This window comes from Rhinolophus sinicus, chromosome 1 (assembly GCF_057876585.1).
Source record: "Rhinolophus sinicus isolate RSI-liver-muscle chromosome 1, RSI-T2T, whole genome shotgun sequence".
Lineage (NCBI taxonomy): Eukaryota > Metazoa > Chordata > Mammalia > Chiroptera > Rhinolophidae > Rhinolophus > Rhinolophus sinicus.
In genome coordinates, this window is record NC_142501.1 from 66,943,518 (window position 1) to 66,969,496 (window position 25,979).

Consider the following 25,979-nt stretch of genomic DNA (forward strand, 5'->3'; position numbering starts at 1 on the left):
AGCATCATGGATGCATGCTGCATCCTCTTAAGGATAGATAACATTTTCATAGATCCTCTAATTAGACAAAGAAAACTGTAGAACAATGGAAACTAATTAGCCATTCACATGTTTTATTGTTTGTTACATTGTTTCTCAAAAGGTTATTTAGTCAAATAATGATGTGTGTTTACTTCCCCCCGTATTTCTTTCCCCCTCCCTGCCTGCCCTCTTCCGGTTCACCGGTTCACCCAGTATGCAGGCAGCACGTGCCTCCCATCTTCAGCAAACACTGAGGTCCGGACGCTGATCTGCATTAGGTCAAGTGGACTGAAGACTAAATGCCTTCATTTGTGCTTTTAGCACCACAGAAGCCACTCCCTGGATTCCTATGCAAACCTCAGAAAAGAGGAGAAAACCCCTGTGATGTGTGAGGTTGAATTTCCTGCCTTCAACTCACCAAACCACGCAGGAGGAGAGCGCAGTCGGAACTACCAACACAAAAGAAAAAAATGTTAACGAGACTTTTCTTACCCAGTTGGTAAAGTTGGGGTAAGTTGGGGTAAAGTTCATGTGAGCTACCTCCTTTAATAATAAAATCTAAACAAGACTATAAAGCGTGCTATTTAGAAAAAAACAGACCAAAGCAATGCTCTCTCAAGAGCCCTAATAAATCATTCTTCAGAAACGCAAATGTGTGTTTGACTTACAGGATTTCTATGCCAAGCAGAGAAGTATGTGAACACAGCAAGGTAAATGCCTAAGCTGCAATAATAGTTTTGTGGTGTAGCTGTAAAATGTGTTATATCAACAGGGAATAACGATTTTAGTTTTTCACTCGCCCCCTAGATCACTTCTACTATTGAGGCCTGAGATGTCTGTAAATAAGTCATTGCAATTGATTTATTTGTCTAACAAACTTTTTGTCAGCAAATTCACCACTACCTTGAAAATGTCACTGGCTCCGCTATGCTTAAGACACTAGAAGCACAAGCCACCGTGAAACCTACATTGAGTTAACCCTTCACTGTTAAAATTCTACGAAGCAATAATACATGATTTCATATTAAAATTTCCCAGACATCAATGTTTAAATTACAATTCAGCAATAAAAGAATAACTTGAAATTACAAAGTTTTACATTTCACCAATTTATTTTCCTCTTCAAATTGAACACAATTTGAAAGAATTAAGAGAAGCTATAACACATAAAGTATTTGATGGTTCTTCCTGTTTTTAAACCCCACAAGATTAAGATGATAAAGAAATCTTTTCAAGTGGTAGAGAGTACTGTGAAGTATCTATATATGACAGAGTATACTATAAATGAAAGTAAATTTAATCTGATTATACAAATGTAGATACTCTTACTAGAATATTTTTTGAGGAATTGAATGCTATCGTATGGATTGGAAATGACCCACTCATTCAAGAAAAATTTGAGCACCTACCAAGTGACAAAAGGTGTAGGTGAATAAAACAGGCAAGGTCCCTGCCTTCCTGGAGTTAAACAAAAGAGCAAACATTTATATAGAATATTTACTGTATGTGGTGTATTATAACATTAGCCAATGTTTATTGAGTGGTTATTATATACCAAACACTGTTCTAAGTTATATATATATATATATATATATATATATATATATATATATATATTCATTTAATCCTCACAATAATCTATGAGGTAGGTAATCTATGAGCAGAAATATCTATTTCTGCTATAGCAAGGAGGTAATTTGTCCAAGGCTCCACTAAGTAAGTGGGGCAACCAGGATTCAACCCAAGGAATCTATGTTCTGTACCACCTCTAAAGTTGCTATATAAATATTATTTAATCCCCAGTATAAACTTTTCAGGACAATACTCTTATTATCTCAATGTTACAGAAGAGGAAACTGAAATGTAGAGAGGTGAAATAACTCATCCAATGTGATCTGGCCAAGATTCTACCCATTAAACTATGCTACACTGCTTTACTGGGAAGATAAATAAACAAGGGTCAACCGGGCTCCACATGTAAACTTTGACCCCATTTGACCTTGGAATAAAGCATTTATTTTTTCAAACTAGATACTAACCAGCACCACCCCACTTCCCTCCCTTCCCCAGCCCCACAAAAAAATATCGTAACTGTGTGGACAGAAAAAAAGGGCTTCTATGGAAAGTGACCTCACAGGTGATCTGATCATAAATTCCTAACTGGGTAGGTCATGGTGGATAAACCTTTTAGGAAAAGGTTTATCTTTGCCTTAAGCAAGCCCTGTCCATTGGTTCTGTGCACCTTGGTTAACACACCACTTTTTTTTTATTTAACTTTTATTTATTTTACGTGTTTTTCCAGGACCCATCAGCTCCAAGTCAAGTAGTTATTTCAATCTAGTTGTGAAGGGTGCAGCTCCCAGTGGCCCATGTGGGGATCGAACCAGCAACCTTGTCGTTAAGAGCAACGCGCTTAAACCAACTAAGCTAACCAGCCGCCCCCTAGGTTAACACACTTTTGAAACAAGTGGTAACACCCTCAAGAGAGTGCATAATCTTAACTATCCTGTAATCCAATCCCTACCTTGTTTTCTTCTATCTCCACGTAATCTTCCTTAAATTCCGTCCTTAATTTCAAATGCATAAAAGACGCTGAAAAACTTCTCTGGAACATTTGAGATCTTGCTCTCTGGCATTTGTTGTCAGTTTGGCTCAAATAAACTCTTAACATAAGTCCTCTACAGGTTTGGATATTTCTTGCATCAACATCTGAAAAGACAATGTACTCAATCAATAGCTTCCCACTATTATCACCACAACCACATTCTTTCCTTGAATCACATTAGCGTCCCATTCAGTCCCTCCATTATCTTTTTTCTTATATCTGAAGTTCGTATAACACATCCAATCTTCGAGGGCACGTACAGTTTACACTAATTTTTTTTCCTTCTCTGGTTCATGAACTTCTTGAAATTTAACATTATTTTTCTATCTTTTTTGCTGCCTAATCTGTCTAGATCAAACTCATATCTTGCAGATTCCCCCTAAAATACATTCAAAGCTCTGTTTTGCTTCACATCACTGATGTTTAATTACTTGGCAATATCACTGCTACTTATGCATAAAATGTTTGTCAGAATTTTATTCTGATTGCGATCTGATATATCCTGAGCATGAAGCCAAACTGAATTTTAAAAAAATCATTTGGGGCTTATTTTGGAATATATATATATATATGTCATATTTATGATTAAAACATATATACATGGTTTTATAAAATATATATAATTATACATATAAAACATAAATGACTGAAATATATATAGTCATATGACTAAAATATTGCCTTGTACAACAATGTAAATGTTTTTAATGCCACTGAACTGCATACTTAAAAATGGCTAAAATGGTAAATTTTGTTGTGTATATGTTACCGCAATTTTTAAAAATAAATAAATAAAAGAGCTGGTTGACATAAAGGGGGGAAAAAGAATAATACATTGGCAACCAAGGACTGATATGAATTCACAAGATGTAACAGTTCTACCTCACAATAGATTTTAAGTAAGAATATCTTAAAGGCCAAATTTTATTTGGTAACTACACTAGTGACTTAACGTATTTATGTATTCCATGTTATGATCAATTAAGTATGTTTGAATAGGTAAGTTTACATGATTTTTTTCTTTTTTTTTTCTTTAATTGGGGAATGTTGGGGAACAGTGTATTTTTCCAGGGCCCATCAGCTCCAAGTCAAGTCGTTGTCATTTAATCTTCAATCTAGTTGTGGAGAGCGCAGCTCAGCTCCAAGTCCAGTTGCCGTTTTCAATCTTTAGTTGCAGGGGGCGCAGCCCACCAACCCATGCGGGAATCGAACCTGCAACCTTGTTGTTAAAAGCTCGCACTCTAACCAACTGCTCCATCTAGCCGCCCCTACATGATTTTTTTATAAGTGAATTTCCTTTCCCCCCCAATCTATATCTCCCAGTTCCATGCAGTGCCTCGTAAATAGTTGAAACTTAATAAATATTTGTGAGTGGAGGAGTGAAATATACTTCAAGATTATTTCCACTGAACTGCTTTAAATGGAAAACAAAAGGAGACTTTGCAATCATATTTATATTTATCAATATAAAGTATTAATTATTTTGAGCTCTTCATATAGGTAGGAAAAAATGCTTGTGCTATTATTGCAGCATCACAGAAAATAAGGATTGAAATTGGATCAATTCGATCTGTTACTAATGCCTCTATCACTATGTCACAAGTTTGATGTTGCCAAATGAACTGATAATTATTATAAATACAAATTAGATCATTTTTGAACACATGTGTAATATGCCACACATATTATAATGCCTAGTACGATTCTAAGGCTTTACACATGTTAACTCATTAAATCCTCATAACGACCTTATGATCTAGTACTATTGTTACACCCAAGAAGAAACTGAGGCACACACTTGCACCCAAGGTCATGTATAGAATTCGGATGTGACCTCAGGCAATCCAGCTCTGGAGTCTGAGCTATTGACCACTTTGCTCTATTGTTATTTTTATATTTAGTCCTCATAGCTATCCTAAGAGAATATTCTCATTTACAGAGATGAGGTTTATAAGAGTCAAATAGCTTATAAACTGCAGAACTGAGATTCAAACCTGGCAAGCCTGATTTCCAAGACTGCTCTTAACCTCCAGGCAATATTGTTTCCTAAGCCAAGCCATGTTTTAAAACCTGCATATTGTGGTTCATTCATGGTTCAGCCAAAAACTGATATTTCTGTTCAATTCATGATTCATTGTTATTTACTATACTTTTGGCTTGTGGTTTAATTTAGTTCAAGTCCATGACCTGAAGTAAATTACTAATCTTTCTGTAATTCTACTTCTTTAGATAAAAAGAATATTATTAAATTACAATAGTATGTTTGCAATGTTTTGAGCTCAAAAAAGAAAACTGCAACAACAACAAAAAACACCAACAAAAACACCATCTCATAGCTGAACAAGCTGTTAAACTCTAAGTACTTCCTTTTGTTTTATATAATTGCGGTATATCCTACAGCTGTATTAAGAATCCTTCTAATTGTCTTTTGGACATGACAAAAACTGTTTAAGCACCTTCCATAATTTAATTCACTAGACTCATATCTGACTCATTGGAATTCTTAATGAATTCCTTAAGACATTTGTTTGAATTTCAATTGGGCCATGCTATGAAAATAAATTGTCTTAAATAAAACACCTCACAGTGAACTGGACAATAAAAACAAAATCATCCAGTCTCACCAAAGACAACTCCTATCAACATTTGGTATGATCTTTGTACAAATATATTTTTAAAAAGACTTGTTTTTTTTCTTAGAGCACTTTTAGGTTCACAGTAAAATTGAGAAGGTTTAGAGATGTCCCATATACCCCTCTCCCCACACATACACAGCCACCGCCATTATCAACATCTCCCACCAGAGTGGGACATTTGTTATAATAGACGACTTACATTTACCATAATCACTCAAAGTCCATGGTTTACATAACGCTTCACTCTTGGTGTTGCACATTCTATGGGTACGAACAAATATATATGACGTGTTCACCGTTATAGTATCATACGGAGTATTTTTACTGCCCTATCTGCCTATTCATCCCTTCATCATCCTCACTCCACCCCTGCTTCAGTATGTTTTATGCATTTTATCTTGTTTCTGAGCATACTGATATATATGACAACTTGCTCCCTTCTTTTCAAGCAAACACTTCCTAGTTATTAAAACTCTCTCTAAACATCCTTGTAATGACTGCATAGCAGTCAATGAGGTGGGCATTGGTTTATTCCCTTCCTGCTTCCAATCTGTAGGAGTGGAGAATATATGCCAAATGGCCTCAGAATGTTGGGAATTATAGTTGAAAATGGGTAGAATATAGAATTTGAGGTAGAGCCATTGCCAGATAGGCAAATCAGATCCTGAAGGCTGAGTCATTTACATTTACAATGCAACCAAAACAAGCTTGGCTGGGAAAGGAACAGAGAAAAGGCAACAGTGAGAAAGGAATGCCAGGTGAAAGGATGCTTTCTTTTGAGAGAGGAGAGAGGTCAGGCAGATTTTGAAACTGAGACAAACTGACCCCATATGCCATCTGATGTGATTAAGTAAGTACTCAACAATACCTATGTAGTACGGGGGAGCCAAAAAAATGTATACATGTGACTTGTATTCAGCTTTTGTTATCAGTATATATTGAGTATTATAATTTTAATCCAGTGTTTTCCTTTCTTAAAATGTATATATTGTACATTTTTCCGGCACCCTCTGTATTCCTGCACCTGTCCCTCCAAATAGTTTTTTTAAATGCTTACTGTGAGAAAACAATCAGACAAATCCAAACTGAGGAATATTTTGCAAAAATTGGTTTGAACTCTTGGGGAAAAAAAAAAGTGGAGACTATGCTAAACTAAAGTAGAACAAAAAGACATGACAACTAAATACATAATGCTCTACTGGATCCTGTATTGGAGCAAAGCTGTTATAAAGAGCATTATTAAGAGAACTGGGGAAATTTGAATATGTTAATTGTGATATTCTGTCAATGTTTACCGTTCTGAGTGTTTATTTTATTGTGTTAGGTAGGAGAATGTCTTGTCCTTGATTTAGGAGATGCATTCTGAAGTACTTAGGGGTGACGTGTCAAGATGTCTTCCAAATGGTTCAGGCAAAAAACAAAAGAGAGAGAAAACACTTATTGGGAGATGTTAGCAATTAGTCAAGAGTATATTAATACCTATTTTACTATTTTTACAGCTTTTCTGTGGGTTTGACATTTTTTCAAAATAAAAGGTCAGGGAGGCGGGGAAAGCTATGATGTTTGATTTCCTCAGCTGTTGGTGGTGAGGGAGAGGAAACAGTGGTTTGAGTATTTGGGGATGGCTGCTTCCTGGCCTTTAGTTCCTGAGCAGCTGTTCTTTCCCAAGCTTTCCTCCAGCTTCTGTGAGCTCCTGACAGGTTTCTAGTAAAATCCCTTTTGCTTAAGTTAACTATAGTGAGTTTCTGTCACTGAAACCAAGAACCCTAAAAATAAAGCTAGAATGTATGCAATATGCACCACACAAGTTTGTTCCACGCATTTTAAAAGAAATCAAATGAATGAATATATTTTGAAATATTTTAGGGTTGTATGGTGTTCATGCCCACTAATTGAGTGTGTCAAAAATGAAGACCAGTGCACTTTTCAACAAGTGTTCCCTTGTGGCATATGAACTGAACATTCTGCTAATCCTTTGCGCAAAACTGTTCTTCCTCTTTATTGTGTGCCTTATGGTCAATCACTTCAAGTACATTATATATATATAAACACAACACATTGGAATTCAATTGCCAGGAAACATATGGCAAGAACCTGAACCACTGGCTCACTTAGAATAAACTTGCCCTGGCACTGACAAAAATCATTAGGATCACATTTCACTTTCCATAAAAAAACAAGTCCACTTTTATACAGGAAAATTAGACGGGAAGAATGAGAGAGGGCGGGTCTCATCAAGTAAGCTTATTGAACGAGGAGAAAGTTAACACTTCGATGACTACTATGTGCCGTGTACATTTGACATCTTGATTTTAATCCTCACAAGAGCTCAGTGATAAAGGCATTATTTCCATTCCACAGATGTGGAATCTGCGGTTGCAGGGAGTTCGAACCTAATGGAGACCAAAGCCACGTGTTTTTAAAAAACGTCATGTTGTCTCAGCAGGAATAAAGTATGAAGTTTCCCAGGATTAGAGCAGACTGTAAATACCTACGGCAAAACATCGGCTAATTCCTGCAGGGCCAGGATGTACTACTTTTTGTCTATATGGCACTTGGAAATACAGGATAATACCATCACCTTTCATGCTTTTTAAGACAGGTGATCCTGTTTTCCTTACTAGGGAAACACACCGAGTAAAGAATAGCCATTATGGAAAACAATTTCAAAACCTGTAGGGGGTTTACAGTACAATTCAAAGTGAGTACAGTGAGAGAGAGACGAAGCCCCGAGGTGTAGGGCAGAGTCTAAATGTCTGAAACCCCAATCCATGCTCTTTTTCACAGGAAATGACTTCACATTTTTTTCTAAACTATCAGTATACGTCAAATTTCCCCGTAAATAGTCCCAGGATAACCCGGCGCCTGGACCACGCCCACAAATGCCAGTCAGGCAAAGTGGCGGCCGCGCATCAAGGCTAAATCCGGCCAGGCCCCGCCCCCTGCCCGGCCCAGCCCCGCCTTACGCCATCACAAACTGGCACACCTTCGCGCCTGCGCACACCGGACATGCGCTTGGAGGAAGTTGCGCCGGCGCTCCTTGGGAAAGTTGTTTCTTGTCCGACACCTCTTTTCTCCACGGCGACTGAACGAGGACTGTTTCCGGGTCGAAGGGTTTGCTTCCGGAGAGCGGGAAGGCTGAAACGCGGTGGCTAACCTGGATCCTAATTTACAAGGTTCTCGGTGGAGAAGGCTGTAGCCATGAACAGGTCAGTTCAGGTGGTGACTGCTGAGCTTGGAATCTTGTCCCTCCTGCTTGGCGGAACGAAACAAATGGAACTCGACTTCCAGAGGAAGCCAAGGAAGGCCCGGGTGCTGACCGTAGGACTTTCCCGGGCTGGGAGAGTCTGCAGCTGATGGAAGAAAGGCCGCTATGTTGGGAGAGGGATACGGATAATGATAGTCCCTTGCGTTCCTACGGAGCTCTGTCACTGCTCTGCGATTTCGCGGAACAGTTTTCGTTACTGGGGTGGGCGGGGTAGGAGGTCGCCCGGCATTCGAGATGCTAGAATGACCTGCTCGGGATCACAAAGCCAGCCAGTGAGGCAGCTGGGAATCTCATCCCAGGCTTTCTGATTACAAGTTCCAGCTATCAGATAGTTACTGAATTGAGTTCTTCCTGTGACCCTGATACTGCGCTAGCCGCCTGCCATACAGATGACTTATTCAAGGTTCTTGGCCTCGGGGTAGTGGTTGTGTAGTGGAGGAGACAATCAAGCAGATCAGGCAGTTTTCTACTGCTATGTGGGAAAGGAAATGAAGCCATTAAGTCTCCCTGTTACGGGAGGTATCAGGAAAACTTCTCAACGGAGGTAACTTTCTAGTTGGTCTTTGAATAATAATAGCTAACATTGAGTACCGTAAGCACCTTTAGCTAATCTTCGTAACAATCCTGTGAGGATAGGTACTCTTTTCATAGATAACACTGGGGTTAAAAGAGGTTAAGAAACTTGGTCAAAGTTGGGAAACTATTAATAATAAATAGAACCAAGTTGCCAGCCTGTACGGAAGCTTTTCAGTGAGTAAGTGTTCACCAGATGGACCAATGGGGCAAATGTCCGCCTCTAAAAGAAGCAACGTGTACAGGGATGTAAGGATATGAAAGTGCATGCTTTGTGTGGCTGAATGGTCAAATGTATGTTTGTATGCGGTGATGTTTGTAGCTGAATATAAGCGTGAACCTGTAAGCTGAGGTCAGATTGTAAAAACCGTGGTAGGAAATTTGGACTTGATTCTGTAGGCCAGAGGTAGCTACCTATCTGAAGGTTTTAAGTGGAAAAGCATATTAGATTTTTCTTTTAAAATACAGGTCTCTTAATTCACACACTTTATTTTATAGACCTTGGGCTGAGAATGACAGGAGCTCTGAAACATTGTGACTACAAAATGCTGAGACAGGAGACATCCTTATTGTATCCTAGAGAGAAATAACTTGAAATATTCTTTTCTCCAGTTTACTAGAATTCTTTTTTTACTTAGCCTCCCATCTCACCAGTTAAATAAAGCAATACATTTCTTCATAGTTTCCATGGTTTGAAGTATTTTGGAAACCACAGAAAATCCTTTTTAAGAGATATAGTCCAGCAATTTTAGGGAACTCCTCAATCCAACTGAGGAAAAAATTGCCTTCATGAAGCAATTATCTAAAACAGTAATATAGATTCCAAGTGTTGAAATAATTGCAAAGGAGAAAATAACAGTGAGTGCTAGAAAGTCTTAAAGAAGTCTGAGCAGGTAAAATTTAAGCAGGACTTTGAGGGATAAGTAGGATTTGGAGCCAGAGGGCACTGTCAACAAAAAAAGCAAAGACATGGCTACTGGAATGATCTGTACCTTGACTGACTTGGGTCCTTTGCTCCAGTCCTGATGATGAAATTCTTTGCAAATGCCACATTCTCGTTTCATTCACGTGGGCTTGATTATGCTCTTTTAGGAGTGGCTTTGGAGAGATGTTATCCCCTGTGATCCGGGAGGCAGAGGTGACACGGACTGCACGGAAACAGAGTGCTCAAAAAAGAGTTTTAAGTATCCTTTGCATTTTAAGCATCGTCATAAAAATTGCAGAGTGTCCAATCAGGATTATAGAATTTTCTTTTTATGAGAGGCATTAAACACTAGCTATAATAATAAAATGCTGCAGAAATTATTTTTTTGACTCCCCAGATAATGTTATTTGGTAAATATAATGCTGAAATTCAATGAGATTAGATTTATGTTTTCCTGAAAATAAGGGTGCTCGATTTTACTGCTATTATATTGTAGTTAGCTTTTGTGGAGGTTAGATAGCTTTTTTAAATTTGAAATCTGACTAAGAACTCGTAGTGTAATGTGTAGTAATCTTAAGACGTATTTGAAAAAGTAAATGATGGATTTACTCTTTGCATAGGAAAAAATGGTAGCCATAAAATACCTTGTCCTTTAAAAATGTGTCATGTGTTTTGTATAGTGTAAATGTGGATAATGCTAACTTTAATGATGTCTTTTCTACATGGAAAACTTTTCTTAACTTCCTATAGTTCGGGCATCCCAAGATGAAAGTTTTGCTAATACTACACCAAGAAACCAGGTTCTCCCTCGAACTCCCAGCTCATTTCGACCGCCTTGTAAGATTTTTTAAAGCATGTAGTAATAATAATAATAATAGTAATAATAGCAGCTAACACTTATACACATAATAAATATATTTGGTTGAAACTTCAGTAATTAAGAATAAATAATAATGATTGCATTTACTATTTGTTGAACTCTTACCATGTGTAAGGCACTAATTTACATGCACAATAACTGGGACATAGGTATTATCTCTATTTTGCCAAAACTGAAAGTGAAACTAAGAAGTTAATTAATGCTGATAACATAACTAAGTATGTAAGTAATAGAACCAAAATTTAAATAATGATCTGCTTACTCCAAAATTTGTGCCCTCTATTCTATACTGCCTCCTCAGTGTGCTGTTTTATAAAATTAAAATACGAAGAATCTAATGTTGAATGGGGTGTTGGACTAATGGGGTCATTAGTGTCCTTTTTTACTGCTCAGTTATGTTATAATGAAAGCATCTCTATTTGTAGTAAAATTTTTCCTGATGGGCTTAGTAGTACCAAAATGAGTTAAATTTTTATATCATGCAAATGTTAATACTTAACATATTTATTTGATTAGAATCTAAATAATTGAAAACTGAAAATTATTTGTTCTTCATATTGTTTGTTTGTTCTGTTTTCATGATCAATGCTCATGCTCTCTGGATGAGTTTTTTACTAACCTCTTATTTGTAGTTACTCCACCAAACCGAAGCTTACTCAGGCAGCCAGATATTTCCAGCATTCTTGGAACAGGAGTGAGGTCTCCCCGGTTTACACAGTCTTCCGTGTTCTTGGGAAATCTGTCTATGGTATGTAGAAAAATGGGGCTGAAATTTTCTCCCTTTTTGTGAAAGTATCCTATGACACTCTAAGAATCACTGTGGTACGATATTTAAAATAGCAGAAGAAATGTCACATAAACTGTGATGTAGAATGAATGACTTGACTTAGGTGTCTAAATACTCTGTAGAAAAAAAAAGAATTGGATCTCACTGAGAAGAAGAAAACAGAAGAGTTTTATTGGAATAGTAGAGTATTATGGCACATTTACTTCCAAAAACAATATAAAAATGATTTTTCGGTATTTGGCTTTGTGCTTATTAAAAAGTCATAGAAGTTTTTACATGCACTTGAAGTTGTCTAAATTAGATGTTTTCTGAAGAGTGGTTTTGCGTGTTAAGCCTCTCTTTGTCTTAGAAGGTTAACTCAATCTTTAATATATTATTATATTGTGGATTTTTAGAGTGTTAATATCTAATAATGATCTAGTCATTGAACAATTTTACTCTGTTTATGAAACTGGTTTATTTTGGCAAGGTTTATCTTGTACTTAAAAATATGAGTGAATTGACTGCCCCTGGGTTTAAGCAAGAGATGATGATTTTTATTATTTACTGCTTCAGAATTGCAAGGTTAATAGTAAAGTTGTTACTCTCTTAAAGGATGAAATAGTATGTATTAATTATTATAAAACATTTGGAAATTACTTTGTAGTCCAAGGTATATTTTTTATTAGTTTTGCTAATTTTAATATTGGTTGTAAGTGGTGGTCTTGGATATTTAGGTTTCCCTGAAGGAATAAAATTACTTGCGACATTAATTTTGCCATATGTCCATCTACTAAGATTTGATTGTGGAGCAAAGTATTTTTCTGAATGCAAAATGCCATTGCTGTGTAAGATTTTTCAGTTTTATCCTTATATTAATGATAATAATAAATACCCAGAAGGGAGTGAACTATTAATCATTCTAAGAGCTGAAGCTAAGTTCTCCCCAGCCCATAGTTACTACCTCATGAATATATAGGGTACTAGCACCCATGTTTAGCATGTTTTCTTGGGGAGACTGATTTAAAGGTACGTTTTTGTTGTTACTCATACCTGAATTTTAAAGGTGAATTTTAAAAAACTTTTTATTATGGATATTTTTAAATATGTCGAAAAATAGAAGAATAGAATATGCCCCCATGTGCACATTACACAGTTTCAACACTTATCAACATATATGGCTGACCTTGTTTCATCTAAACCCACAGCATTTCCCCTATATTACTTTACAACTCCCAGACTTCATAACCATTTTATCCAGAAATACTTATGGACCTCTGAGACATAAGGACACTTTCTGTAACGTAAGCACAATACAGACATGTCTCATTTTATTGTGCTTTGCAGATAATGCCTTTTTTTTTTTTTTTTTTTTTTTTTTACAAATTGATGGCAAGGCTCTCCACCAGCAAAAAAATTATGACTTGCTGAAGGCCCAGATGATGGTTAGCATTTTTTAACAATAAAGTATTTTTTAATTAAGGTATATACATTGTTTTTTTGGATATAATGCTATTACACACTTAATAGACTATAGTACAGTGTAAACATAACTTTTTTAATTAAAGTTTATTGGGGTGACAATTGTTAGTAAAGTTACATATGTTTCAGGTGTACAATTCTGTAATACATTATTTGTATATCACACTGTGTGTTCACTACCCAGAGTTAATTCTCCTTCCATCGCCATATGTTTGATCACATTTACCCTCACCTACCACCTCCCTCCCCCCTTACCTGCTGGTAATCACTAAATTATTATCTGTGTTTATGAGTTTCTGTTTCTTTCTTTGTCTTGTCCTTTTTTGTTTTCAGTTTTATATCCCTCATATCAGTGAAATTATACAGTTCTCAAACGTAACTTTTTTATGTACTGGGAAACCAAAAAATGCATGTGACTTACTTGACTGCTCTCTCTGTTCACTTTATTGCGGTAGTACCTCTGAGGTATGCCGTACTATTAGCACATCTAACCTTCCCTGTTCACACACAGACTGATTCCTTTATCATTTCACAAATCCATTTTATATTTTTTGTTACATATTTCATTAAGTGTTCACATTTCCTCAGTTGTGTCAAATTTTTTTGTTCATTGATTCAAATCAGGAACCAAGTAAGAGCAACACATTGTATTTACTTGATATGTCTCTTTAGTCTTTTAATCCCTAAGTTTCTCCCTCATCATCTGTTTTTTTGTTTTGTTTTTTGTTAAGGAGGGTGCAGCTCACAGTGGCCCATGCAGGGATCGAACTGGTAACTTTGGTGTTACCAGCACCACGCTCGAAACAACTGAGCTAACCGGCCACCCCATCATCATTTTTTAAAAAAATTCTTTGGGGAATATTGTGTTTTGGGGACAGTGTGTTTCTCCAGGGCCCATCAGCTCCAAATAGTCTTTCAATCTAGTTATAGAAGGTGCAGCTCACTGGCCCATGTAGGAATCAAACCAGCAACCCCGTTATTAAGAGCTCACGGTCTAACCAACTGAGCCATCGGCTGCCCCGTCATCTGTTTTTTTTTGTTTGTTTGTTTTTTTTATAAAGATTTTATTGGGGAAGGGGAACAGGATTTTTTTTTTTTTTTTTTTTTTTTTTTTATCATCGGGGAACAGTGTGTACTTCCAGGACTTTTCTCCAAGTCAACTTGTTGTTCTTTCAGTCTTAGTTGTGGAGGGTTCTGTTCAGCTTCAAGTTGTTGTTCTTTCAGTCTTAGTTGTGGAGGGCGCAGCTCAGCTCCAGGTCCAGTTGCCGTTTCTAGTTGCAGGGGGCACAGCCCACCATCCCTTGCAGGAGTCGAGGGATTGAACTGGCAACCTTGTGGTTGAGAGCTCGCGCTCCAACCAACAACTGAGCCATCCGGGAAGCAGCTCAGCTCAAGGTGCCGTGTTCAATCTTAGTTGCAGGGGGCAGAGCCCACCATCCCTTGCGGGACTCGAGGGATTGAACTGGCAACCTTGTGGTTGAGAGCCCACTGGCCCATGTGGGAATCGAACCGGCAGCCTTCAGAGTTAGGAGCATGGAGCTCTAACCGCCTGAGCCACCGGGCCGGCCCCTGTTTTTTTTTTTGTTTGTTTTTTTATAATTGCCACTTGTTTGTTGAAGAAACTGGGTTATTTGTCCAGTGCAGTTTCCCCAAAGTGAAGAATTGATGTGAACTTAGAGCAGTAGGAGCTCCTTGCTTAACTTATCACTGTCAGCTTAAATATTACAAAATACGATCTTTATTGACTTTTTTTTTTAAAATATGGAGTAGTACAAAGAAAACAATCAAAAAAGCCATACTTTCCTTAACAAAATAGCCCCTCTTGAAAATGGAAAACACATATATAAGGTTTAAAAAAACAGTGTTAATAGGTTTATTTACTCAATGGTAATAGCTCCATTCCTCTTCTGTATCTTCCTTTTTTTATCAGGTGACTAATCTGGATGACAGTAATTGGACGGCTGCATTCTCAGCACAGCGGCCAGGCCTCTTCACAAACGCTGAGCCCCATAGTGTAACAGAGGATGTAACTCTCAGTGCTGTGATGTTACGTGAGGATGATCCTGGAGAAGCTGGTAAGATGACTTGGAGCTTTGTACCAAACTAGCTTGTCATTTACTGAGGTCAAGGAAACTATCTCCTCCTATTCCTGGGTGTCATCAGTAATTTTTTTGTTGTTGTTAAGCTAATTTGTTGTGGGAATGGCTAAGCCATTTGATGTAGTAGCTCTAGAAGGTTAGAATTTCACCTTAGTTCCCAGTTGGAGCAGCATCTTGCCATTTTATCCTTCAGTGTAAACAACAGCCTATTAGGTGATTAGACAAGTCTGTAATATTTTTATTTTCATATTTGTGCTGTTGAAAGAGCTCCTCTTTTTCTTTAGGTTTAGTTTTTATCTAACATTGTTGACATGTTTTGCTTTGGCCTGGATGCTGATGCTTTTTTTTTTTCACATAGTATTTTGACCTTTCTAGTTTTAGCTTGGTTATTAGCATTCCCCTTTGGGGGAAAAAATTTGACTATAGTGTGTCTCTACCTACACGTTGTTACATAGGTTTCTCATCATTTTATCAATATCATAAGTTAACATGTATGAGTGCTATATATTGGAGATTAACCCCTTATCAGGTATGTGATTTGTAAATATTTTCTCTCATTCCGTAGGATGCCTTTTCATTTTGTTGATCATTTCTGTTGCTGTGCAGAACTTTTTAGTTTGATGTAGTCCCACTTGTTGATTTTCGCTTTTGTTGCTTTTCGTATCACATCCAAAAAAGTATTGCCAAGACCAATGTCAAGAAGCTTTTTCCCTATATTTTTTCCTAGACGTTTTACTTTATCAGGTCTCATGTATAAGAGACTTTTGATCATTTTTAATCATTTTTATGAGTGGTGTAAGATAGGGGTCCAATTGCATTTTCTTTCATGTGGATATCCAGTTTTCCCAACATCATGTTTTGAAAAGACTGTCCTTTCCCCTTTGGGTATTTTGGCTCCCTTGTCAAGTATTAGTTGACCATATATGTGGGAGTTTATTTCTGGAGTTTCTGTTCTGTTCCATTGGTCTATGTGTCTGTTTTTATGTGAGTACCATATTGTTTTCCTTACTATAGGCTTTGTAGTATAGTTTGAAATCAGGAAATGTGATGCTTCCAGTGTTGTTGTTTTTGTTTGTTTTGTTTTTTAAATGAGGGCGCAGCTCACAGTGGCCCATGCGGGGATTGAATCGGCAACCTTGGTGCTACCAGCACCATGCTCTAACCAACTGAGCTAACCGGCCACCCTAAACTTTGTTCTTCTTTCTCAGGATTGCTTTGACTGTCCTGAGTTTTAGTTTTGCAAGATGAAAAGAGTTCTGTGGATGGATGGTGATGGTAGCACAACAGTGTGAATGTATTTAATGCCACTGAACTGTACACTTAAAAATGATTACAATGGTAAATTTTGTTATGTGTATTTTACCACAATATTTTTTTGAAAAAATGCGGCAGTAAAAAAGGACTCACAGCTATGTTTTTAAGTTTTCAAACAATTACCTAGAAATACATCACTTAATGTTTTTTGTTCCTTTTCTTTTTGATGTGTTCTAGCATCCATGAGTATGTTTTCTGATTTCCTGCAGTCTTTTTTGAAGCACTCTTCAACTACAGTTTTTGACCTTGTAGAAGAGTATGAAAACATTTGTAGTGGTCAGGTAAGTTAATTCACTCCATTGTTGGTCAAACTTCAGTACTCTTTGGTTTTTTTGAACAGCATCAACCTGTGAATTTCCATACTGTATTTAGGGAGATGTCTTGGGTATATTGGCAGGGGTGGCGTGGTTAGGAGGTCAGTCAGAATAGCTCTGTTTTTTACATATTGAGGGTCCATATAAGGTTATTTGGGGGACAAAAGGATCCTGCGGCTGTAAACAAGGAAAACCCAAAATATAAAAAGAACCCTTAAAAGTCAACAATAAGAAAATGTACAATCCAACTACAAAATGGACAAAACATGTTAATAGATGCCTCATCAGAGAAGATACACAAATGGCAAATAAGCTTGTGGAAAGATGTTCAACATTAGGGAATTGCATATTAGACAGTGACATGCCACTGTACACCTATTAGAATGACAAAAATCTAAAACACAAACACCACCAAATGCTGGCGAGGATGGGAGCCGCAGGAACTCTCATTCTCATTCATTGCTGATGGGAATGCAGAATGGTACAGCCACTTTGGAACACAGTTTCTCAGTGTCTTACAAAACTAATCATGCTCTTAGCATGTGAGCCAACATTCATTTGTACTCTTTGGTATTTACTCAAATGAGTTGAAAACTTATGTTTATACAGAAACCTGCATATATATGTTTATAGCAGCTTTATTCATAATTGGCTAAACTTGGAAACAACCAAGTGTCCTTCAGTAAGTGATGGATAAGTAAACTGTGGTATATCCAAACAGTGGAATATTATTCAGCACTAAAGAGAAATAAGTGCCATGAAGAGACAAGGATGAACCCTAGATGCATATTACTAAATGAAAAAGCCGATCTGAAAAGGCTACGCGTCGTGTGAATCCAACTATGTGACATTCTGGAAAAGGCAAAACTTGGAGACAGTGAAAAGATCAGTGGTTGCCAGGAATTCGGGGGAGTGGGAAGGATGAAAAGTGGAGCACAGCAGATTTTTAAGGAGTGAAATTATTCTGTGTGGTATTGTAATGGATACATACTATACATTTGTCAAACTTACAGAAGGTACAACACCAAGAGTGAACCCTTATGTAAACTATGGAATCGGGGTAATAGTGACGTGTTAGTGTAGGTTCACTGATTATAACAGGTGTACTGTGCTGGTGCTGGATATTGGTGGTAGGGGGTGAGGTTGTGCAGATGTGGGCAGAGTAACGGGAACGCTCTGTGCTTCCCGTTCAATTTTGCTGTGAACCTAAAACTGTTCTGAGACTTCCGTTAAAAGGAAAAGGGCTTTAAGAAACTATTGCATTCAAGAATAATTGAAATAATAGCCGACGTTTTTTGAGCTTTTAATATTGTTTCAGTAATCAGTCTGAATTGTCCATTATAAAAAGCAGTGGCTTCATTAACAGAAGCAATAATAATCACTTAGTGAATCACTGGAGTTAGAATTCCAATAGAAAATTTAATAAAGGAATGAGAGTACAGATAATACTTTTATTAAATACTGGCCTTAAAACAGAACTAACATTACTTTGTGAATACTTTTTAAAGGGAGGGAAAAACTGTTGTGATTCTTTAAGTTCTGAATGAGAATAATCCTGTTTCTTAATTTCCTTTGATAAAATAAGGAGGTACTATTCATAACCTTTGAGAAAGGTTTACAGTACCCTGGCTCCTTAAACCTTCTGATAAACAGTTTGTGTGTGTTTTGGGGAGAACATTCATACCTTTCATTAGATTTTCACACATGCCTCAGTCCAAAAAAGGTTAAGAACCACTGTTTTAGAACAAGGAGAGACTTTGAAGTTTTGGTAAGACATGACAATATTTTAATGCGTATCTTAGGAAAATAATTTTCTTAATTTGTTGTATGGTGTGGGGGCAGAGCCCCAGAAAGTAGTTTCCAGGCTCTCGGCCTCACATAGACAGGTGCTGGCTCAGGTAGTAAATGGCCATCAACTGTGATTGCATGGCCATCAGCTGTGGCTAGTTGGTCGTCAGCTGTAACCAGTGAGCCATTGGCCACTAATATAACTGCTGTGGCTACGCTAGCAAAAAGGAAAAATGGGGGCTGGCAAGAAGATGGGGGCTGAGCCTGCAAGCAGAGCAATGAGGGTTGAGAATTGTATGGCTCCTGTTTCCTGTTTCTCCAACCCAGCCACCAGCGAGAATATAGTGGTATGACTCCCCCATCTATGGCTCCGTGGGTGTTCCTTTTTGGCCTCACCATGTCCTGCGTTCTTATGTGGGGAGCGGGACCAGAGACCCCGCCGGGTCTCCCGCACGACATATGGTATCAATTTTTCAAACATAATTTGAAGATATCTTATTTTTAATTTTCATTGGTACTCCGTTGGTTCGTGTTGTGATTTTGTCAAGTATAGGTTAGATTTAGCTTATCTTCTGATTAAGGAAAATGTACCCAAGGCTGTTGTTGAGTCTGAAATCTAGAGTATGTTAAACTGTTAGATATGTACTCACATAAACACACATTACTTCAAATTAGGGCCATTTCCAGTGGGAATGTTATATTACATTCAGTTAAAAAAGACAGTAGATAGGCAGGAAAAATTTGTAATACAAATATGTACATGTAATTAGTTTTAGCACAATCTACTTGAAGAATACAAAGTTGTTACTCAAAATTATAGAAAACCTTACATCTGTGTTTGTACTTCAGGTAAATATACTGGGTAAAATAGTGAGCCGAGCAACACCTGGACTCCAAAAGTTTTCGAAAACAGCCAGTATGCTCTGGCTTCTTCAACAGGAGATGGTCACGTGGAGGCTGCTGGCATCTTTGTACAGGTGAAGTTGTGTAGGAGTTGTAAATGAAACACGCACAAGGTACCAAACCAATAGGCACATTAATTTAAAAGTTAGAGTAGGATGTGTTTGGAAATAGGTTCTGCTATTTTTGATGTCTATCGTTTCTAATGCCTTCGTTGTGAGCAGTGAGTTAGGGAGGAGGGGAATATCAGGTCAAAAAGCTGGTAGCTACCACAAATTAGATATGTATAAAGATTTAAGGAAAGCATTAAAAATACTGCAATACTTAGGAGAGGATAGATTAAGAAAAACTGAAAGATAGAGTTTATGTAATGTGCACGTTTGAAAGAAGTTTACCAAATTGTCCTTCTCTTAGATGCTCAGTGGTTTCGACTCTCATTCTGTTGCTTTCTCATTCTTGAGAGAAAATCATTGTGGGGGCAGAGCCCCAGAAAGTAGTTTCCAGGCTCTTGGCCTCACATAGACAGGTGCTGGCTCAGGTAGTAAGTGGCCATCAACTGTGAATGCATGGCCATCAGCTGTGGCTAGTTGGCCGTCAGCTGTAACCAGTGAGCCATTGGCCACTAATATAACTGCTGTGGGTATGCTAGCAGAAAATGGGGGCTGGCAAGAAGATGGTGGCTGAGCTAGCAAGAGCAGATTGCAGAGAGGCGGATGCCGCCAGAGAGAATACAGTGGTATGACTCCCGTACCTATGGCTCCGTGGGTGTTCCTTTTTGGCCTCACCATATCCTGCGTTCTTATGTGGGGAGTGGGAGCAGAGACCCCACAGGCCTCCCTGCACGACAAATGGAGCAGCGAGCAGGGTCTCCCGCATGACAATCATATTTTATTTTTGTCATGTGAAACATATTAAAAAGTTAAGTGTGTGTATTAATTAGCAAGTGGATGTTAAAGACTTTAGTGTGTATTTTTAATAAATACCAATTTTGTTTAGGAGTCAATATCAGACTCAGAAGGCATTTACCACTGTATCCTGTTTTTAAAGCATGATGGCTAAGTTAATGAAACTCATTTATTAGAATGTAGGTTTGTGCATATATGTAGCTTAAAAGGTGATTTTATATATTTATGTGAAATAAGGCTTTTTTGTTGTGTATTTTTCTCCAGAGACAGGATACAGTCTGCTTTAGAAGATGAAAATATGTTTGCAGTTACTGTAAGTTTTATAAGCATTTATATTTTATAAATGCTTAAAAATTAAAATGTTTTTATAGTAGTTGATTTTTGACCATCTTGAGTTGTTTTCATTTTTTAAATTTTACAAGTAGATAGATATAATAAAAGTTAAAATCAAATAGTGATTTGTATTATAGAGTAAAAGGTAAAAGTCCTCTTTACCTCTCTTATTGTTCAGTCTAACAATTTGGTATTGTATCCTGCCAGACATTTTTGTTTGTATCTTTATATATACATATACTCAAACAGTTTGGTTTTTTGTGTGGGATTTTTGTTGTTGTTTTTTAAGAAAAAATGAGAATGTCACTGTGAAATGCTTGGTTAAAGCTTGTAACTGGCCACCATGCTGCTCTAGAGATCTCTTCCTTTAGACAGAAGGCCCTCAAAGGCAAAGAAAGGTGTTCTTCACTGTCTTTTAAATCAAATATTGAATTTTTAGGGAATTTAAGGGGGTTGTCCTTCAGACTGCTCAGCAGAAACTGGGGACTTACTTTTTATGTAATCTGGGTAAAGTGATGCAGGATTCAGTGGCTTGGTTCCTAGCTAGGATGTTAGTCCGGTTGTTAAATCGTGCGGACTCCTCAGCAGCCCTGGAATGTCTTTCTTTCCAAAGAGACTCCAAGCAGAGAGAAGATAGAGCCTGAAAGGAAGGAGTCCCCTGGCTCTGTCTCATTCTGTAAATGGTCTCCCCACATTTTTGTTTTCTTTCTCCCAGCAGACTCAGGGAACCCAGCCACTTTGCCCCCTTTTAGGAGCCAGTACCTTTTATTTATTTATTTTATTTACTTTATTTTATTTTATTAATTTTAGTTTATTCAGAATCATTTTCAAGCACTATAACTCCAACCTGCCAAAAGCCAAACCCAATTTTGTCTTCGACTGGATGGCACGATAGCCAGCTTTCCAAGGAAACTGAAATTCTCTAAACTAGCACATCTCAAATGATTCTGTGCATGAGTCACCTGGGGATCTTGTTAAAATGTAGAGTCTAATTAAGTAGGTTTGGGGTGGGGCCTAAGTTCTGCATTTTAAACAAGCTCCCAGGTGATGCTGATGCTATTGTTCTATATACTACACTTGGAGGAGCAAAGTTCCAGACCAGGGGTGTCCAAACTTTTTTCAACGTTTTTTTACCAAGGGCCATATGCGGTAAAATACACAAACAGCCGGGCCACTCACTCAACGTGAAGTACGTATTGTCTCATCTGGTTTATTTAAGTAAACTAAATATATTTTTGGAATTTGCTGTGGGCCAATAAAAAAATGGATTGCAGGCCGCAGTTGGCCCGCGGGCTGCAGTTTGGACACCCCTGGTCTAGACCCTGTCTCTGTCTCATCTCCAAAATTTAATCCATCAAATCTTGTTGACTCTTATCTCTTGAGTCTCAGCTCTGACCATTCATCTGTTTCTGTTGCCACCACTAACTGGAGCCATCATCATTTTTTGCAGGGATTATGACAGTAGCTTTCATCTAGTCTCCTTGGCTCTATACACACACATGGTTTGTTTTTTTAATATATAGTATGATTTCATTTGTACATTATGCTGAGAGATTTTTCATTCATCAATATTTATTCGTTTTGTTTATGTGTTTATTTGTTTACCTTATTTTTTCATAGTATACCAGAGAATAAATGTACCATAATTTTTTCAGACATTCGACCGGACATTTTTAGGTTGTAGTGTTTTTGGTGTAGCAATCAATGATGCAGTGAACATTCTTCATACTTATTTACATATTCGAGTATTTCATATATTTCTGGAAGTGAAATTGTTGGGTCAAAGTTTGACAGCGATTGTCATACTACCTTCCTAATAGAATGTACGAATTTACATGCTCACAGTTTGTGAAAATGTTACTTTGATATCAATCATTTTAATTTACCAGTTGGAGGGAAGATACCTCGTTGTTTTCATAGGCATATTATTGACCATTCATAAGGTAGGGCGTTTTTCATTCTTGAACATTTATTTTATATGAATTCTATATTCATATTTTTTGCTTGTTTTTTGATTCTTTACTCATATGTTAAATATTATCTCATTTCTGTCACTTATCTTTCAACTTGTTTAAGGGGTCATTATAAAGCAGGTATTTTCATAGCTAACTGATCACATCTGTCATGTTTTCCTTAGTTATTCATTCACTATCTTCTTTCTTGTTAAGGAAGGCCTTACTTACCTATTTACAAAATATTCTCCAATGTTTTCTTCTAAATCTAAATCTTATTTTCTATATAATAAGCCCTTAAATTCATCTGGAGTAAGTTTGTCTAGAAAGAGATTTAGGTAGAAAGAGATTTAACTTTTTTCGTGTGGCTATCCATTTATTCAAGCACCATTTATCAAACATATATTTATCCTATTCATACATGGATCGTCTCTGGTTAATGATTTATGTGTAAAGCTACATTTGGCCATCTTTTGGAACTCTTTTATTAGCTCCAGTAAGTTTTCCACTTATTTTATTGTGTTTTCTATATTGGCAATAATCTATAAATAGTGAGTTTCCCTTAATCCTTTATGCTGTCTTACTTCCTTGCTTACCTTATTCCATTGACTCGGAGCACCCATACAATTATATCAGTAATAGTATGAATTTTTTTTGTGTTCTTGCCTTTTATTAAGAATGCTTTTGTTTTACTGTAGATTAAGGGTTTTTTTTTTCCTTCTAACCAGCTAAGAGTTGGGACAGATATTGAATATAGTCAAATATTTTTTTTAGCTTCTATAGTTGTATATTTGCTTTAATTTATTAATGTAATAGCTTGCATTAACAGTTTTGCTAATGTTGAATTATCCTGAAATAGAATAAACTCTTGAGTCATGATGTATTCCTAAATATACTACTAAGTTTTCTTAGTTTATATTTTATTTAGAACTTTCCCAAACATATTTTTTTTGTGTGTGTGACTTACCCTTATCCAGTTTTGGTGTCTAGAATTGTGCTAGCTCTCCAGAACAAGTTCATAAATCTTCCATTATTTTTTTTTGTGTGTGCTCTGTTTGAAGAATATAGGAATTACCTGTCCTTTGATGGCTTGATAAAAATATGCCTTTAAAACCATAAAGACAAGATACTCTTTTGGGGTTTAGTTACTTTTTATTTTCTGATTACAAAAATAATTCATGTTTGAAGCAACTATAGTGAAAATAGGAGAAAATAAGTATACATTTTTATAATGATTTCAGCCACACGTCTATTAATCTGCTTTTTCACCTAAAATATTTCATTATCCCGCCAATCTTTTAATTTATTCTACAAATACTTATTTCCTTCCAACCAAGTTATGTGCACATCTAGGAAGATTATTTATCTTATATTTGGCTATTTATTGAACTTATAAGTTTTAATAGTTCTCCATTGATTGTCTTTGTTTTTTGGTAGGTAATCCTATTGTCTACAAATAGTGACGACTTTGACAATTTTTCTATGCTTATTACTACTTAGGGTTTTTTCCTGGTTTTATATACTAATTAGAACTTTCAAAGTAAAGTTGAATAATTGCAGGAATTCTTATTCTTTTTACCTTCTGGATTTTAAAAGGAGTGTCTCTCTTTACGGTTATATATAATATTTGCAATAGGCTTTAGGTAGATAGTCTGTTATGTTAGCAAAACATTCTTCTGTTTGTAATTTATCAGACGACATTTTGACATCTATCCAGATGTTCATGTGGCTTTTCTCCTTGAATCCTCAAATAAGATGGATTAATTGATTCAGTCACCATATATTATCCTTTTAATATACTGCTTAATATTATTTGCTAATATTTTTGTCAAGTTATCTTTTAAAGTCAGTCTTAAGAGCCTTGGATTGTTAAGTTTTATCGCTTATCAACTTCTGCTGTGTAGAATAAAAAGATTTTAAAGTTTTAAAATGTTAATTTTCTAGTATGTCACGTGACTGCATCCATCTCTTTATGATTTTTTTTTGTTTCATTTTGTTTTGTGTTTTACTTTTCCCTAAAACAATATCTCTGGGGAAAACAGAGTTTTTAAATTCCAAGTATAGCCAAAGAATTAAAATATCAAGTAAAAGTAGCCACAAATTGATCTAGCAGTTTGAAATTTATTTATAAAAATTTTTTCAGAGATGAATATGCCAATTTGCTGTGTGATAAAATGTTTGTGGGTGATTAAATATACTTATTTCAGATTTGCTTTTACCATTCTATTGAAATAATATTCTTAGAGCATCTTTTTTCTTCCTGTAAATATTTTTTCTAATAGGCTTTTAATGCTAGTGAAAAAGCAGTGGTGGAAGCATTATTTCAGAGAGATTCACTTGTCCGGCAAAGTCAGGTATGACTAGAATTTTTAAATATGTGTTTATAAAACATGGAGAAAAGGCAAATAAAATAAAAGAACTGAAGTTGTTTTCATTTAAAACTTTTTTCTTAATTTTCTCTTTCTAGTCTTTTTATTTGTATTTAAAAGAAATTAAGAACCTAATTATTTGGTTTTCAAGTGATAGCCCTAGTATTTCTAGGAATAGCCTGTTAAAAATTGTGTTATTCCTATAGAAAATTTCATTCTTTTGCCATAATATGTATATATCTTAAAGTAAAAATAGAGGTTGGAAAAATTACTTGGTATTTTTGAATCAGAAGCTTTTTTTGAAATTAAGGGTAGGAGTACTACTTCAAATAAAATACAGATTTTATAGTTAATATTTCTTTTTTTTGCCTTGTTTTCCTTTCCTAGCTCGTGGTAGATTGGTTAGAAAGCATTGCCAAAGATGAAATTGGAGATTTTTCTGATAATATTGAATTTTATGCAAAATCAGTGTATTGGTAAGTCACTTTTATTCCCAAGGACACTTAACATTGATTTTGTTTATTCATCTTTCAGCGAATACTTCTTACTGCTTATTCAGTCTGAGAGCAAAACAGATAAATAACCCTTCCTTTATGTAATTCATAATTGTTTTAAGAGAGTAAAAACAAATACATATCATGTTGGGTATTAAGAGCTTTGGAAGAAAAAGAATCAGAGGTGAAGAATAGAGGGTGATAATGGGTACTACTTTAAGTAAAAGAAGGCTTCTCTAAGGATATAACGGGTAGTAAGAGTCCTTTAAATAAAGGAGGCAAGCCATTCAGCAATCTGAGGGACAAGTGATCTGGGCAAGAACAGAAACTACAAAGACCCTGAGAAGGTAAATAT

At 36.4% G+C, this 25,979-nt stretch overlaps 1 protein-coding gene across 1 annotated transcript in view; it reads left to right on the top strand.

Annotated features, from left to right (window-relative positions):
* Positions 1–8,332: 8,332 nt before the first annotated feature.
* The window catches only part of NUP107 (nucleoporin 107), a 41,582-nt gene continuing 23,935 nt past the window's right edge, over positions 8,333–25,979 (top strand). Inside the window, exons 1-10 of the mRNA XM_019748987.3 lie at positions 8,333–8,471; positions 10,196–10,287; positions 10,779–10,865; positions 11,541–11,656; positions 15,087–15,231; positions 16,747–16,850; positions 19,521–19,648; positions 20,741–20,789; positions 25,044–25,115; positions 25,518–25,606. Coding sequence (XP_019604546.3) covers positions 8,464–8,471; positions 10,196–10,287; positions 10,779–10,865; positions 11,541–11,656; positions 15,087–15,231; positions 16,747–16,850; positions 19,521–19,648; positions 20,741–20,789; positions 25,044–25,115; positions 25,518–25,606 — 890 coding nt within the window. The 5' untranslated portion in view covers positions 8,333–8,463. The remainder of the gene's footprint in view (positions 8,472–10,195; positions 10,288–10,778; positions 10,866–11,540; positions 11,657–15,086; positions 15,232–16,746; positions 16,851–19,520; positions 19,649–20,740; positions 20,790–25,043; positions 25,116–25,517; positions 25,607–25,979) is intronic.